The following is a 16,759-nucleotide window of genomic DNA, read 5'->3' on the forward strand; positions in this document are numbered from 1 at the left end:
CACAGAGCGCAAAACTCTCCTCAACCGAGGAGGAAGCTAATAGAACTGGCGTACCGAAAACACAGGTTACGCACAAACACCTGACACGAAACAATCACACACAACACTAGACAAACACAACGAGAAACTTATAGGACACTAATTACGTCAAAACAGAAACAGGTGTGTAAACAAACAGACAAAAGCAAACGAACATGAAACATCTAGCGGTGGCAGCTAGAATTCCGGGGACGACGAACGCCGAAGCCTGCCCGAACAAGGGAGAGAGGCAGCCTCGGCCGAAACCGTGACAACTACATCCAATTTGCTGAGTAGAGTGTTGGAGGCTATTTTGTAAATGACATCGCTGAAGTCAAGGATCGGTAGGATAGTCCGTTTTACGAGGACATGTTTGGCAGCATGAGTGAAGGAGGCTTTGTTGCGAAATAGGAAGCTGATTCTAGATCTAACTTTTGATTGGAGATGCTTAATGTGAGTCTGGAAGGAGAGTTTACAGTCTAACCAGACACCTAGGTATTTGTAGTTGTCCACATACTCTAGGTCAGACCTGCCGAGAGTAGTGATTCTAGTCGGGTGGGCGGGTGCAAGCAGCGTTCGGTTGAAGAGCATGCATTTAGTTTTACTAGTGTTTAAGAGCAGTTGAAGGCTACGGAAGGAGTGTTGTATGGCGTTGAAGCTCGTTTGGAGGTTTGTTAACACAGTGTCCAATGTGGTTATGGGGCAACAGATATGCTGGACTAATGGTTCTGGGGAAACAGAGATGCTGGTCTAATGGTCCTGGGGAAACAGAGATGCTGGACTAATGGTTCTGGGGCAACAGAGACGCTGGGCTAATAGTTCTGGGGAAACAGAGATGCTGGACTAATGGTTCTGGGGCAACAGAGACGCTGGGCTAATGGTTCTGGGGAAACAGAGACGCTGGGCTAATGGTTCTGGGGCAACAGAGACGCTGGGCTAATGGTCCTGGGGAAACAGAGATGCTGGGCTAATGGTCCTGGGGAAACAGAGACGCTGGGCTAATGGTCCTGGGGAAACAGAGACGCTGGGCTAATGGTCCTGGGGAAACAGAGACGCTGGGCTAATGGTCCTGGGGAAACAGAGACGCTGGGCTAATGAAAGGGAAAGACCATTAAAAATGGGACTCGTTTCAGGAAACTAGAAGTTTGTCACTACTTCACTACTTCACAGGAGAGGCATTTGAACCTAAACATTATTTTTTTATAACAATTCATTTTTGGGCAGAAAAGCCTTCTGGAACATGTGCGCTTTCGTATGCTTTAATAACAAACGTATATACTTGAATTCTGTAAATACGGATAAATAAATGACGAGCCTAGTTGGTTTAGCCACTGAAAAAGACAGGCACCTTCCCGCTAGCCATGATCGGCTGAGATAATGGATGGACTGGACATGTCTATAATATGAGCTGCTCAGTATGTGTACGTAACCCTTTCTAACGTGGCTTTTTTGAAAGATACAGCGGCTTGCGAAAGTATTCTCCCCTCTTGGCATTTTTCGTATTTTGTTGCCTTACAATCTGGAATTAAAATATATTCTTGGGGGGTTTGTATCATTTGATTTATACAGCATGCATACCACTTTGAAGATGCAAAATAAAAAATGTTGTGAAACAAACAAGAAATAAGACCAAAAAACAGACTGCTTGAGCGTGCATAACTATTTAACCCGCAAAGTCAATACATTGTAGAACCACCTTTTGCAGCAATTACATCTGCAAGTCTCTATAAGCTTGGCACATCTAGCCACTGGGATTTTAGCCCCATTCTTCAAGGCAAAACTGCTCCAGTTCCTTCAAGTTGGATGGGTTCCGCTGGTGTACAGCAATCTTTAAGTCATACCACAGATTCTCAATTTGATTGTGGTCTGGGCTTTGACTAGGCCATTCCAAGACATTTAAATGTTTCCCCTTAAACCACACGAGTGTTGCTTTAGCAGTATGCTTAGGGTCATTGTCCTGCTGGAAGGTGAACCTCCGTCCCAGTCTCAATTCTCTGGAAGACTGAAACAGGTTTCCCTCAAGAATTTCCCTGTATTTAGTGCCATCCATCATTCCTTCAATTCTGACCAGTTTCCCAGTCCCTGCCAATTAAAAACATCCCCACAACATGATGCTGCCACCACCATGTTTCACTGTGGGGATGGTGTTCTCAGGGTGATGAGAGGTGTTGGGTTTGCGCCAGACATAGCGTTTTCCTTGATGGCCAAAAAGCTCAATTTTTGTCTCATCTGACCAGAGTACCTTCTTCCATATGTTTGGGGAGTCTCCCACATGCCTTTTTGCGAACACCAAATGTGTTTGCTAATTTTTTGTTTAGAACACCAGTGCTAAGGTAGTGATGGTGGGGAACAGCAGTTAAGGTAGTGATGGTGGGGAACACCAGTTAAGGTAGTGATGGTAGGGGAACAGCAGTTAAGGTAGTGATGGTGGGGAACACCAGTTAAGGTAGTGATGGTGGGGAACACCAGTTAAGGTAGTGATGGTAGGGGAACAGCAGTTAAGGTAGTGATGGTGGGGAACACCAGTTAAAGTAGTGATGGTGGGGAACACCAGTTAAGGTAGTGATGGTGGGGAACACCAGTTAAGGTAGTGATGGTGGGGAACACCAGTTAAGGTAGTGATGGTGGGGGAACAGCAGTTAAGGTAGTGATGATGTACTTCCTGGTTTGGGGTGTACTTCCTGGTTTGGGGGTGTTCTTCCTGGTTTGGGGGTGTATTTCCTGGTTTGGGGGTGTTCTTCCTGGTTTGGGGGTGTACTTCCTGGTTTGGGGGTGTATTTCCTGGTTTAGGGGTGTACTTCCTGGTTTGGGGGTGTATTTCCTGGTTTGGGGGTGTATTTCCTGGTTTGGGGATGTACTTCCTGGTTTAGGGGTGTAATTCCTGGTTTGGGGGTGTATTCCCTGGTTTGGGGGTGTACTTCCTGGTTTGGGGGTGTACTTCCTGGTTTGGGGGTGTATCTAAGCTTCTGAAGGGGAAGCTTAGATAAGCTGATCAGGGTAGTATTAGAGGTGAGTCCACATATTCACATAGGCAGGAGCTGCTTTCAGGAACTGGCAGGCAGCCTGTTGAGGCTAGGGTGTCCCATTAGACTGGGTCTACAGCCCAGATAACTGACTGATACTTTCCCCCGTGTTAGGGATGCACACAACCACAGCACCAGATCAGGTGTTGCTAATGTGTGCTTTACACAGGTTCAGGAGTAACGCTGGGAAAGGTACTGTCACATATAGAGGAGCCTCAGAGTGGAATGAGCTGCCTCTGCCCATAACAAAGCAGGTTAGAAAATGTCTGATGTCTTCTGTGCCCATATGAATGTCCCCTACGATGTAACTGTAATAATAAAATAGATGTTCTTCTTCTTTGTTTTGATGTTTTAGATATTTTGCTGCCATACTGTTAGATGGTCATGTTAGAAGCCTGGCCCCTAGGGCTCCTGAGTGGCGCAGCGGTCTAAGGCACTGCATCTCAGTGCTTGAGGTGTCACTACAGACCCCCCTGGTTCGATTCCAGGCTGTATCACAACCGGCCGTGGTTGGGAGTCCCATAGGGCGGCGTGCAATTGGCCCAGCGTTGTCCGGTGTAGGCTGTCATTGTAAATAAGAATTTGTTCTTAACTGACTTGCCTAGTAAAAAAAAAAGCCTGGCCAATGCTAAATGAAGCCTGCACTTCACATCTTAATTGAATGCTTTCTACACTGTCATGTTCTGCAATCCTTCATTCTCCTTGACCTTCTACCCCCTCTGTAATCCCTCCTTCTCTCAGCCTCCCCTCTCTCACGCTTTCTCCCTCCACCTCCTCACTTTCCTCTCTCTCTCTCTCTCTTTTGTTCTTGCTATGGAGACAGGTCAATGATGGATAATGAATAGAGCTGAGGCTCTTTCACCACGCTGAGTGTATTTTTACTAACACATATTTTATGAGGCCCCAGGGGCCCCACACAGTGAGTGAAAGGGACATGTTGGTAAAGGCTTGAGGAAACACTGACAGACTCATATGCACACGCACACTCATATACATCATTTAGAAAGAAAGCAAGGGAGAAAGAGGGAGAGGAGAGAGAGGTGAAAGGGGAGAGTGAGTGGAGGAGTGAGTGTGTGTGTGTGTGTGTGTGTGTGTGTGTGTGTGTGTGTGTGTGTGTGTGTGTGTGTGTGTGTGTGTGTGTGTGTGTGTGTGTGTGTGTGTGTGTGTGTGCTATTCCAGAATATAGCCAGCAGTGGTTCTGAATTCCACCACATCATTCCAATGTCTTTCAGAACCAGCCCTCTCTCCATACTCTGTCATTGTCTGCAGTCAGTGTCATTGAGTTGGGCCACTGATAGAACCGAGGCAGCTACATCATCATATGTCTGGATGAAGCTAGTTGGCCTGAGACACTGAACTACGGTCAGTAGTTTATTGTACCACCTGATGGTACAGGTTAGGATTTGTGGACAGTGAGCATTGTCTTACATCAGATGTTGGTTGAGGGATGAGCATTAATTAGGAGTGACACAACCTGTGGGAAGACAAGGGGAGAGTGAGTTGATCCTAGATCAGTCTCCATAGGGCATATTCTATTTTTGCTGGACCTGGGGAGCTGGACGTGGGGAGCTGGACCTGGGGAGCTGGACCTGGGGAGCTGGAGTTAAGGAGCTAGACCTGGGGAGTTGGAGTTAAGGAGCTGGATTTAAGGAGCTGGACCTGGGGAGCTGGACGTGGGGAGCTGGACCTGGGGAGCTGGAGTTAAGGAGCTGGATTTAAGGAGCTGGAGCTGGGGAGCTGGAGTTAAGGAGCTGGATTTAAGGAGCTGGACCTGGGGAGCTGGAGTTAAGGAGCTGGATTTAAGGAGCTGGACCTGGGGAGCTGGAGTTAAGGAGCTGGATTTAAGGAGCTGGACCTGGGGAGTTGATGTTAAGGAGCTGGACCTGGGGAGCTGGAGTTAAGGAGCTGGACCTGGGGAGCTGGAGTTAAGGAGCTGGATTTAAGGAGCTGGACCTGGGGAGCTGGAGTTAAGGAGCTGGATTTAAGGAGCTGGACCTGGGGAGTTGATGTTAAGGAGCTGGACCTGGGGAGCTGGAGTTAAGGAGCTGGACCTGGGGAGCTGGAGTTAAGGAGCTGTATTTGGGGAGCTGGAGTTAAGGAGCTGGAGTTAAGGAGCTGGACCTGGGGAGCTGGAGTTAAGGAGCTGGACCTGGGGAGCTGGAGTTAAGGAGCTGGACCTGGGGAGCTGGAGTTAAGGAGCTGTATTTGGGGAGCTGGAGTTAAGGAGCTGGACCTGGGGAGCTGGAGTTAAGGAGCTGGACCTGGGGAGCTGGAGTTAAGGAGCTGTACCTGGGGAGCTGGAGGTAAGGAGCTGGACCTGGGGAGCTGGAGTTAAGGAGCTGGACCTGGGGAGCTGGAGTTAAGGAGCTGGACCTGGGGAGCTGGAGTTAAGGAGCTGGACCTGGGGAGCTGGAGTTAAGGAGCTGTATTTGGGGAGCTGGAGTTAAGGAGCTGGACCTGGGGAGCTGGATTTAAGGAGCTGTACCTGGGGAGCTGGAGTTAAGGAGGTGTACCTACGGTGTCCCGTATACGGGACGGTTGAGCTAACGTGCACTAATGTGATTAGCATGACTGTTGTAAGTAACAGCAAACTTTCCAGGACATAGACATGTCTTATATGGGCAGAAAGCTTAAATTATTGTTAATCTACAGTGAGGGAAAAAAGTATTTGATCCCCTGCTGATTTTGTACGTTTGCCCACTGACAAAGAAATTATCAGTCTATAATTTTAATGGTAGGTTTATTTGAACAGTGAGAGACAGAATAACAACAAAAAAATCCAGAAAAACGCATGTCAAAAATGTTAGAAATTGATTTGCATTTTAATGAGGGAAATAAGTATATGAACCCCTCTCAATCAGAAAGATTTCTGGCTCCCAGGTGTCTTTTATACAGGTAACGAGCTGAGATTACAAGCACACTCTTAAAGGGAGTGCTCCTAATCTCAGTTTGTTACCTGTATAAAAGACACCTGTCCACAGAAGCAATCAATCAATCAGATTCCAAACTCTCCACCATGGCCAAGACCAAAGAGCTCTCCAAGGATGTCAGGGACAAGATTGTAGACCTACACAAGGCTGGAATGGGCTACAAGACCATCGCCAAGCAGCTTGGTGAGAAGGTGACAACAGTTGGTGCGATTATTCGCAAATGGAAGAAACACAAAATAACTGTCAATCTCCCTCTACCTGGGGCTCCATGCAAGATCTCACCTCGTGGAGTTGCAATGATCATGAGAACAGTGAGGAATCATCCCAGAACTACACAGGAGGATCTTGTCAATGATCTCAAGGCAGCTGGGACCATAGTCACCAAGAAAACAATTGGTAACACACTACGCCGTGAAGGACTGAAATCCTGCAGCGCCCGCAAGGTCCCCCTGCTCAAGAAAGCACATATACATGCCCGTCTGAAGTTTGCCAATGAACATCTGAATGATTCAGAGGAGAACTGGGTGAAAGTGTTGTGGTCAGATGATACCAAAATGGAGCTCTTTGGCATCAACTCAACTCGCCGTGTTTGGAGGAGGAGGAATGCTGCCTATGACCCCAAGAACACCATCCCCACCGTCAAACATGGAGGTGGAAAAATTATGCTTTGGGGGTGTTTTTCTGCTAAGGGAACAGGACAACTTCACCGCATCAAAGGGACGATGGACGAGGCCATGTACCGTCAAATCTTGGGTGAGAACCTCCTTCCCTCAGCCAGGGCATTGAAAATTGGTTGTGGATGGGTATTCCAGCATGACAATGACCCAAAACACACGGCCAAGGCAACAAAGGAGTGGCTCAAGAAGAAGCACATTAAGGTCCTGGAGTGGCCTAGCCAGTCTCCAGACCTTAATCCCATAGAAAATCTGTGGAGGGAGCTGAAGGTTCGAGTTGCCAAACGTCAGCCTCGAAACCTTAATGACTTGGAGAAGATCTGCAAAAAGGAGTGGGACAAAATCCCTCCTGAGATGTGTGCAAACCTGGTCTGACCTCTGTGATTGCCAACAAGGGTTTTGCCACCAAGTACTAAGTCATGTTTGCAGAGGGGTCAAATACTTATTTCCCTCATTAAAATTCAAATCAATTTCTAACATTTTTGACATGCGTTTTTCTGGATTTTTTTGTTGTTATTCTGTCTCTCACTGTTCAAATAAACCTACCATTAAAATTATAGACTGATCATGTCTTTGTCAGTGGGCAAACGTACAAAATCAGCAGGGGATCAAATAATTTTTTCCCTCACTGTAACTGCAATGTCCAATTTACAGTAGATATTACAGTGAAAAAATACCATGCTATTGTTTAAGGAGAGTGCACAACAACAAAAAACTTCATCAACATCACGGCAACTGGTTTGATACCTTCTTAAGAATAAATATCTTCTTAACTGCCATTTTGTCCGTAACTATAGACTTATGAAGAAAGTTAAGCAACGATGGTAAAGTCTCAATAAAGTTATTGGAAATGTTCTTGATTTTTTTTTACTATGTTTCTTCCTAAGAAAAAATGTAAGAAGAAATAATATTTTAGGATTTATTCTTGGAAATGTACTTAACTTTAGGACAGCTAAACCCTTGTCTTGTGATGAATGGATACTTTTGTAACCATGAACGTTTTCTTGCTCCACTGCCACAGACACAGTTGGCTTCCGGACAATTAAACACAGCAAGAAAAACAAATTAAACGTGCATTATCTAGCTAGCTAGTAATTAACAATATACTACAATATTCTAGAAGTGTTAAATAGCTAGCATTAGCTAGTCAATTTGCAAAGATGAACTTTGCTAACTTAGCTAACGTTAACGTCGTTAGCTATGTTGGCTAATGCAGTTACGGGTTAGCTAGCTAGCCGGTTGCGCAGTCCCTCTACCACCGTTTCTCCTATCATGGACAACACCTTCTCCTCCAGCTGGTCCACATGAATGGTCGATACCACCCCCCCCACCCCCCACAGGCCACTCTCACCCATCCTCTCTTTTTGGTCCCTGCAGTTATCGAGCCTCCCCAACAGCAACCTTTTCCTGGCTGCTATTTCCTCCATCATCACCTCAAGCTATTGTTTGCTGAAGTTTTTATTGCGCTTTCCTTGGTTATCTATTTTTGGTTTTGATACAGCTAGTGAGATGGCTATAATGTGTGAAAAATTACGTTTTATTTTTTTGTGTATAAAGTGTTTGCAAGCAAAAAATTAATAATAATTATTGAGACATGAAGCAGATAAATAAAATGTAATTAAATGGAAATATCAACACTTTATTATAGTGGCTCAAATCCTATCATCCCAGTCACATAGGCATATTTATTAATGTCAATGCCACATAAGAATATATTTACGAAGTTCTTAGGAACGATATTTACAAAGTTCCTAAGAAAACTATGAATTCCTAAGAACATTTTGAGGAATTGCACTTACAAACTTCTTATTTTTTTCCTTAAGAAACTTCTTACATTTATCCGTAAGTAGTGTTTTGTGAATCCAGCCCCTGGAGTTATGTAGTTATAGAGAAGATATGACATGGTTAAACAAATTGTCCCTTTAAAAGAGAGGAGCATGGAGTGATGAGTGATGGGAAGTTGTGTGCGTTTGCCTATAATGACCTAAACCCCTTGCCCCGTGAGAGATGAGGTCACACAGGGTATTAGAAAGGAGAAAGCTCTCTGTCAAGTCAGATGCGAAGGTTGTGCCCCCCAAAAAATGTAAATAGCCTCCTTTGATAACACCTTGACTAGGTTTTATGTTTAGGGTAAGGATTAAGGATAAGTGGTTAAGATTGTATTAGCTGTTAAAGTACCTGTACTTCCCAACCCATGAAGACAACCATCACTCCATCCTTCAGTGTTCATGAATACAGCCCTTTAGTCTTTCCCTCATCTCATCATTATTGGTCAGGGAAGAAGAGAGAATATCAATAGGAGGCCATTATGGACCATTAGGATGCAGCTTTTCTCCTCAGAGCAGTGATGAGCCTGCTTTATGGATCAATAATCAATCATCCCAAAGCCTGCATAATCACACATCGATTACCCTCAACCTATCTATGGATCATTATCACTATCCAAGCCCAGTCATTAGCCAATCAAAAACCAAACACCAACAGCAATAAACAAAACAAGAGACTCCAGTCTGAATCAACAAAACAACAGCAGAGACTCCAGTCTGAATCAACAAAACAACAGTAGAGACTCCAGTCTGAATCAACAAAACAACAGCAGAGACTCCAGTCTGAATCAACAAAACAACAGTAGAGACTCCAGTCTGAATCAACAAAACAACAGCAGAGACTCCAGTCTGAATCAACAAAACAACAGTAGAGACTCCAGTCTGAATCAATAAAACAACAGTAGAGACTCCAGTCTGAATCAACAAAACAACAGTAGAGACTCCAGTCTGAATCAATAAAACAACAGTAGAGACTCCAGTCTGAATCAACAAAACAACAGCAGAGACTCCAGTCTGAATCAATAAAACAACAGTAGAGACTCCAGTCTGAATCAACAAAACAACAGCAGAGACTCCAGTCTGAATCAACAAAACAACAGTAGAGACTCCAGTCTGAATCAACAAAACAACAGCAGAGACTCCAGTCTGAATCAACAAAACAACAGTAGAGACTCCAGTCTGAATCAACAAAACAACAGCAGAGACTCCAGTCTGAATCAACAAAACAACAGTAGAGACTCCAGTCTGAATCAACAAAACAACAGAAGAGACTCCAGTCTGAATCAACAAAACAACAGAAGAGACTCCAGTCTGAATCAACAAAACAACAGAAGAGACTCCAGTCTGAATCAACAAAACAACAGAAGAGACTCCAGTCTGAATCAACAAAACAACAGTAGAGACTCCAGTCTGAATCAACAAAACAACAGTAGAGACTCCAGTCTGAATCAACAAAACAACAGTAGAGACTCCAGTCTGAATCAACAAAACAACAGCAGAGACTCCAGTCTGAATCAACAAAACAACAGCAGAGACTCCAGTCTGAATCAACAAAACAACAGTAGAGACTCCAGTCTGAATCAACAAAACAACAGTAGAGACTCCAGTCTGAATCAACAAAACAACAGCAGAGACTCCAGTCTGAATCAACAAAACAACAGCAGAGACTCCAGTCTGACTGAAGTGTGAGATGGTTGAAGCACAACGAAGTAATGCCCCTTTCGAAGATAGAGAATATAAATCATAAGTGTGCTTAATATTTCACTGGCCTGATGAAATATGCATTGTAGCCTAGAACGGAGGAAAAATGCAATGATTTGAAATGCATTATTTATGATTATAAACTGGGTGGTTCGAGCCCTGAATGCTGATTGGCTGACAGCCGTGGTATACCACGGTTATGACAAAACATTTATTTTTACTGCTCTAACTACGTTGGTAACCAGTTTAAAATAGCATTAAGGCACCTCAGGGGTTTGTGGTATATGGCCAAAATCCCACGGCTAAGGGCTGTGTCCAGGCACTCCGCGTTGCGTCGTGCTTAAGAACAGCCCCTAGCCGTGGTATATTGACCATATACCAATTGTCATTATTGCTTAATTATACCATGGCATTGTTGAATACTCATTAATGATTGGCTTGAGGGGCATTCTAGAGCATGCATTATTTCCCTGTAACGCACAGTATATTTGCACTGTAGAATACAATGGGTATAGTTCATTCCATGTTTGAGCTGCTTTTGAAAGCAAAAGTCGAATTTAAAACATTATTGGCATTGTTGAATTCAATTTTCATAATAGCAAGCTAGGACTGATCATTTGGTTAGCTAAACTAGCAAGTCTGTTTGTTTGGTTACCAAGGCTACTGTCGCTATCTAGTAAACTTGCTAGCTACTTCAGCGGATGTTGAACACATTTCTACCTGCAAAATAACACATTTCTGGCGGTAAATGTGTTAAATTATAGCCATGGTGTAAAAGGGATATTCAACCTGGGGCTCTGTGCGTTCTCTGGAAAATAATGCAACTCCATGTTGTGGAACACACCTTCCACATCATTCATTATTTTCCATAGAACGCATAGCCCCTCGTTGATTATCCCTTACGTAGTAGATTCTTTGGCGGAAATGGCACTACACTGTTGAATAATCACCATTCACTAGCTCCAACTCAGCAGTAATAATCACCATTGACTAGCGCCAACTCAGCAATGTTTGTTATTGCAACACATTACTCAATTAATTTGCTAAGCACATAACATTTGCATTTTGTATTATTATCTGACTGTGTGTGCAGAGGCATACAGATTTGCTCTGAAGAGTGGGAAACCAACAGTTAAGTCATGCAGTTTGTTTCTGGTTTCTCTCTCTGTTGACATCTTTGTTTGATATCTAGCAAAGTACCAACATCAACAAGAAGTGAAGCTGAAAGAAAGAAATTATCTCATTACAACACATTTTTTATAGAACTTAGCAAAAATAGATAAGATCTCGCTACCGTGGAAAATACCTGAATATTTGTGGAAAAATAACCCTGATTAACTTTAGTCATATCCCAGTTTACCTATTTGTCTACAACTAGCGACTTGATTTTAAAATTATATGAGCAAAATAAATTCAATTTTATTGGGAACGGCAAGCCAGACAAAATGAAACAGGCCTATTTATATAATGAATGTCAATTTTCGATGTACTGATTCCATGGCACATGGTTTATGAACTAATACACAAAACGACGCTGGATTCAAAACTTTGATCAGAAATACAGTGTAGACATTGTTGATGTTGTAAATGCAATTGTAGCTGGAAACGGCAGATTTTTTATGGAATATCTACATAGGCGTACAGAGGCCAATTATCAGCAACCATCAGTCCTGTGTTCCAATGGCATGTTGTGTTTGCTAATCCAAGTTTATCATTTTAAAAGGCTAATTGATTAGAAAACCCTTTTGCAAGTATGTTAGCACAGCTGAAAACTGTTGTGCAGATTAAAGAAGCAAACAGCCATGATTAGCTGTTCAGGAGTCTTATGGCTTGGGGGTAGAAGCTGTTGAGAAGTCTATTGGACCTAGACTTGGCACTCCGGTACCGCTTGCCGTGCGGTAGCAGAGAGAACAGTCTATGACTTCGGTGGCTGGAGTCTTTGACAATTTTGAGGGCCTTCCTCTGACACCGCCTGGTATAGAGGTCCTGGATGGCAGGAAGCTTGGCCCCAGTGATGTACTGGGCCGTACGCACTATCCTCTGTAGTGCCTTGCGGTCGGAGGCCGAGCAGTTGCCATACCAGGCGGTGATGCAACCAGTCAGGATGCTCTTGATGGTGCAGCTGTAGAATATTGAGGATCTGAGGACCCATGCCAAATCTTTTCAGTCTCCTGAGGGGGAATAGGCTTTGTCGTGCCCTCTTCACGACTGTCTTGGTGTGTTTGGACAATGATAGTTTGTTGGTGATGTGGACACCAAGGAACTTGAAGCTCTCAACCTGTTCCACTACAGCCCTGTCGATGAGAATGGGAGCGTGCTCAGTCCTCTTTTTCTTCCTGTAGTCCACAATCATCTCCTTTGTCTTGGTCACGTTGAGGGAGAGGTTGTTATCCTGGCACCACATGGCCAGGTCTCTGACCTCCTCCCTATAGGCTGTCTCATCGTTGTCGGTGATCAGGCCTACCACTGTTGTGTCGTCGGCAAACTTAATGATGGTGTTGGAATCGTGCCTGGCCATGCAGCCATGGGTGAACAGGGAGTACAGGAGGGGACTGAGCACGCACTCCTGAGGGGCCCCCGTGTTGAGGATCAGTGTGGCAGATGTGTTGTTACCTACCCTTACCACCTGGGGGCGGCCCGTCAGGAAGTCCAGGATCCAGTTGCAGAGGGAGGTGTTTAGTCCCAGGATCCTTAGCTTAGTGATGAGCTTTGAGGGCACTATGGTGTTGAATGCTGAGCTGTAGTCAATGAATAGCATTCTCATGTAGGTTTTCCTCTTGTCCAGGTGGGAAAGGGCAGTGTGGAGTGCAATAGAGATTGCATCATCTGTGGATCTGTTGGGGCGGTATGCAAATTGGAGTGGGTCTAGGGTTTCTGGGATAATGGTGTTGATGTGAGCCATGACCAGCCTTTCAAAGCACTTCATGGCTACAGACGTCAGTGCTACGGGTCGGTAGTCATTTAGGCAGGTTACCATAGTGCTCTTGGGCACAGAGACTATGGTGGTCTGCTTGAAACATGTTGGTATTACTCAGTCAGGGACAGGTTGAAAATTTCAGTGAAGACACTTGCCAGTTGGTCAGCACATGCTCGGAGTACGAGTCCTGGTAATCCGTCTGGCCCTGCAGCCTTGTGAATGTTGACCTGCCTAAAAGTCTTACTCACATTGGCTACGGAGAGCATGATCACATAGTCATCCGGAACAGCTGGTGCTCTCATGCATGCTTCAGTGTTGCTTGCCTCGAAGCGAGCATAGAAGTGGTTTAGCTCGTCTGGAAGTCTTGTGTCACTGGCCAGCTCGCAGGGGATTGGAAATAATGCAGACAATTACATTGATGGAAGCCACAATCTATCTGCAATATTGAAGCTGATCTACCCCCTAAAAAACACATGTATTACTAAGTTAAAATTGAGATGATTGAATTTATATTATAACATTCACTCCAAACTAAAGTAAGAACATCAAGAAAATAAAGTACCAACATCAACAAAAAGTAAAGTTTGCATAAAACAAGTATTTATTACAAAGCTAAAACTAAATAATGTACTAATTAAACAAATCTATAAAGCAAAAATAAACATAAACCAAAATTATTTAAAATGGCTGGCTTCTCATTGGGTTAAGGGTTAGAAGATGTTTCGTCTGGGGCCTCGGTCCGCCTGGGTGAATCCCGGTAGTGCTGTAGGGTAGGATGGGAGAGTGTATCAGTACCACTGGGATGGCTGTGCTGTCAGCTGACAAGAGTTCAACAAGGCAGACTGTTAGCTAATGGTTTGCCTATGTATTAACTGTTTTCTGTTATCTTGCTGCAAACATAATGTGCCTTCTAATTCAGGTATCATTGAAATAGAACAGAATGGTATTCAGTTGAATACCAATATTGACTTGAAAGCTGTTTAATTAAAGCAATTGCTACTGACTTTTGACATTTTAATATACGTTGTTCAAATCGTTCAACAAGCAGTGCTTTTTATAAAAATATGTTTGCCAAAGTCCCATCTGCCAGGTTGAACATATCTGGATTCCCTGCTGAGCCCAACGGGGCTAGACAAGGGAAATCACTGAAATCAAACATTGCATCTACACTTTCTAGTTGCAAGCACATTATCTGCCCAAAAAAGTCACACACACACACACACGTGCACACACACACAAACATACACACACGCACGCGCACACACACACATAACATAATGTGATGTCCACAGATATGTTGCTGACCAGTCTATCTTAAAAGGATTTCAAGGTTTCCTACAACACAATGTACCCTACTCGATGTTTTAACAAGGTGACTGATTTAAACTCTGACTTATCACAGACAGACAGACAGACAGACAGACAGACAGACAGACAGACAGACAAACAGACAGACAGACAGACAGACAGACAGACAGACAGACAGACAGACAGACAGACAGACAGACAGACAGACAGACAGACAGACAGACAGACAGACAGACAGACAGTGACGTAAGAGACTGTTGTCTGGACTGGGGCTATCTGGAGTCTGGACTGGGACTATCTGGAGTCTGGACTGGGGCTATCTGGAGTCTGGACTGGGGCTATCTGGAGTCTGGACTGGGGCTATCTGGAGTCTGGACTAGGGCTATCTGGAGTCTGGACTGGGGCTATCTGGAGTCTGGACTGGGGCTATCTGGAGTCTGGACTGGGGCTATCTGGAGTCTGGACTGGGGCTATCTGGAGTCTGGACTGGGGCTATCTGGAGTCTGGACTAGGGCTATCTGGAGTCTGGACTGGGGCTATCTGGAGTCCGGACTGGGGCTATCTGGAGTCTGGACTGGGGCTATCTGGAGTCCGGACTGGGGCTATCTGGAGTCCGGGCTGGGGCTATCTTGAGTCCGGGCTCTCTCCCTCTAACTGAACTGAGCCAATACAATGGTTGTGTGCGTCTCGAATGGCACCCTATATGTATTGCACTACTTTTGACCAGAATCATAGGGCTCCCATAGGACTAAAATATAGTGCACTACATTGGGATACATGCAGCCAATGTCTCTATCTGAAGTGCCTGGGGACTTACGTAATCTATCTAGTGTTCGCTGTAACTGCTACCATCAATGTACAAGTTGTCCTTAGACACAGATGTAGGATCAGATTTCCCTATGCTCAGTCCTTACCATAACCATGGAAACGTACTGTATATCTGCCTCTGTATAAGAGGTTGGGGACAGTTTCTCACTAATAAGAATAAGGGCGGCAGGTAGTTTAGTGGGTAAGAGCGTTGTTCCAGTAACCGAAAGGTCGCTGGTTCTAATCCCCGGGCCGACTAGGTGAAAAATCTGTCGATGTGCCCTTAAGCAAGGCACTTAACCCTAAATGCTCCTGTAAGTTGCTCTGGATAAGAGCGTCTGCTAAATGACGTAAATGTAATACATACTGTAGTACCGTAGAGAGTCTGAACAGAAGAACAGCTACACAAATAAATACAGTCGGTCCACATTACTACAGTACACCACTATATAGATGATACTGCAGTACAGTCGGTCCACATTACAGAATGACACACAACCAGCCCATGCTACCTACAGTATACAGTGGCTTGCAACCTGGAATTAAAAAATATTTTTTGGGGAGGTTTGTATCATTTGATTTATACAACATGCCTACCACTTTGAAGATGCAAAATATTTTTTTGGGGGAAACAACTAAGAAATAAGACAAAAAAAAACAGAAAACTTGAGCGTGCATAATTATCCCCCCACCAAGGTCAACACTTTGTAGAGTCACCTTCTGCAGCAATTACAGCTGCAAGTCTCTTGGGGTATGTCTCTATAAGCTCGGCACATCTAGTCACTGGGATTTTTGCCCATTCTTCAAGGCAAAACTGCTCCAGCTCCTTCAAGTTGGATGGATTCCGCTGGTTTACAGCAAGCTTTAAGTCATACCACAGATTCTCAATTGGATTGAGGTCTGGGCTTTGACTAGGCCATTCCAAGACATATAAATGTTTCCCCTTAAACCACTTGAGTGTTGCTTTAGCAGTATGCTTATGGTCATTGTCCTGCTGGAAGGTGAACCTCCGTCTAAGTCTCAAATCTCTGGAAGACTGAAACAGGTCTCCCTCAAGAATTTCCCTGTATTTAGCGGCATCCATCGTTCCTTCAATTCTGACCTGTTTCCCAGTCCCTGCCGATGAAAAACATCCCCAAAGCATGATGCTGCCACCACCATGCTTCACTGTGGGGATGGTGTTCTCAGGGTGATGAGAGGTGTTGGGTTTGCGCCAGACATAGCGTTTTACTTGATGGCCAAAAAGCTCAATTTTAGCCTCGTCTGACCAGAGTACCTTCTTACATATGTTTGGGTAGTCTCCCACATGCCTTTTGGCGAACACCAAACGTGTTTGCTTATGTTTTTCTTAAAGCAATGTTTTTTTTTCTGGCCACACTTCCACAAAGCCCAGGTCTGTGGAGTGCACGGCTTAAAGTGGTCCTATGGACAGATACTCCAATCTCCGCTGTGGAGCTCTGCAGCTCCTTCAGGGTTATCGTTGGTCTCTTTGTTGCCTCTCTTATTAATGCCCTCCTTGCCTGGTCTGTGAGTTTTGGTGGGCGGCCCTCTCTTG

At 44.5% G+C, this 16,759-nt stretch overlaps 1 protein-coding gene across 4 annotated transcripts in view; it reads right to left on the reverse strand.

The window, feature by feature from the left end:
* Positions 1-13,667: 13,667 nt before the first annotated feature.
* LOC121585242 (max-binding protein MNT) overlaps positions 13,668-16,759 on the reverse strand; it is a 42,453-nt gene continuing 39,361 nt past the window's right edge. For 3 of the 4 annotated variants that reach the window (XM_041901695.2, XM_041901693.2, XM_041901692.2), the window contains exon 8: positions 13,668-13,852. In XM_041901695.2, coding sequence (XP_041757629.1) covers positions 13,800-13,852 — 53 coding nt within the window. In that variant the 3' untranslated portion in view covers positions 13,668-13,799. The remainder of the gene's footprint in view (positions 13,853-16,759) is intronic. The other variant, XM_041901694.2, reaches the window with a different exon arrangement.

This window comes from Coregonus clupeaformis, chromosome 16 (assembly GCF_020615455.1).
Source record: "Coregonus clupeaformis isolate EN_2021a chromosome 16, ASM2061545v1, whole genome shotgun sequence".
In the NCBI taxonomy this organism is placed as follows: domain Eukaryota; kingdom Metazoa; phylum Chordata; class Actinopteri; order Salmoniformes; family Salmonidae; genus Coregonus; species Coregonus clupeaformis.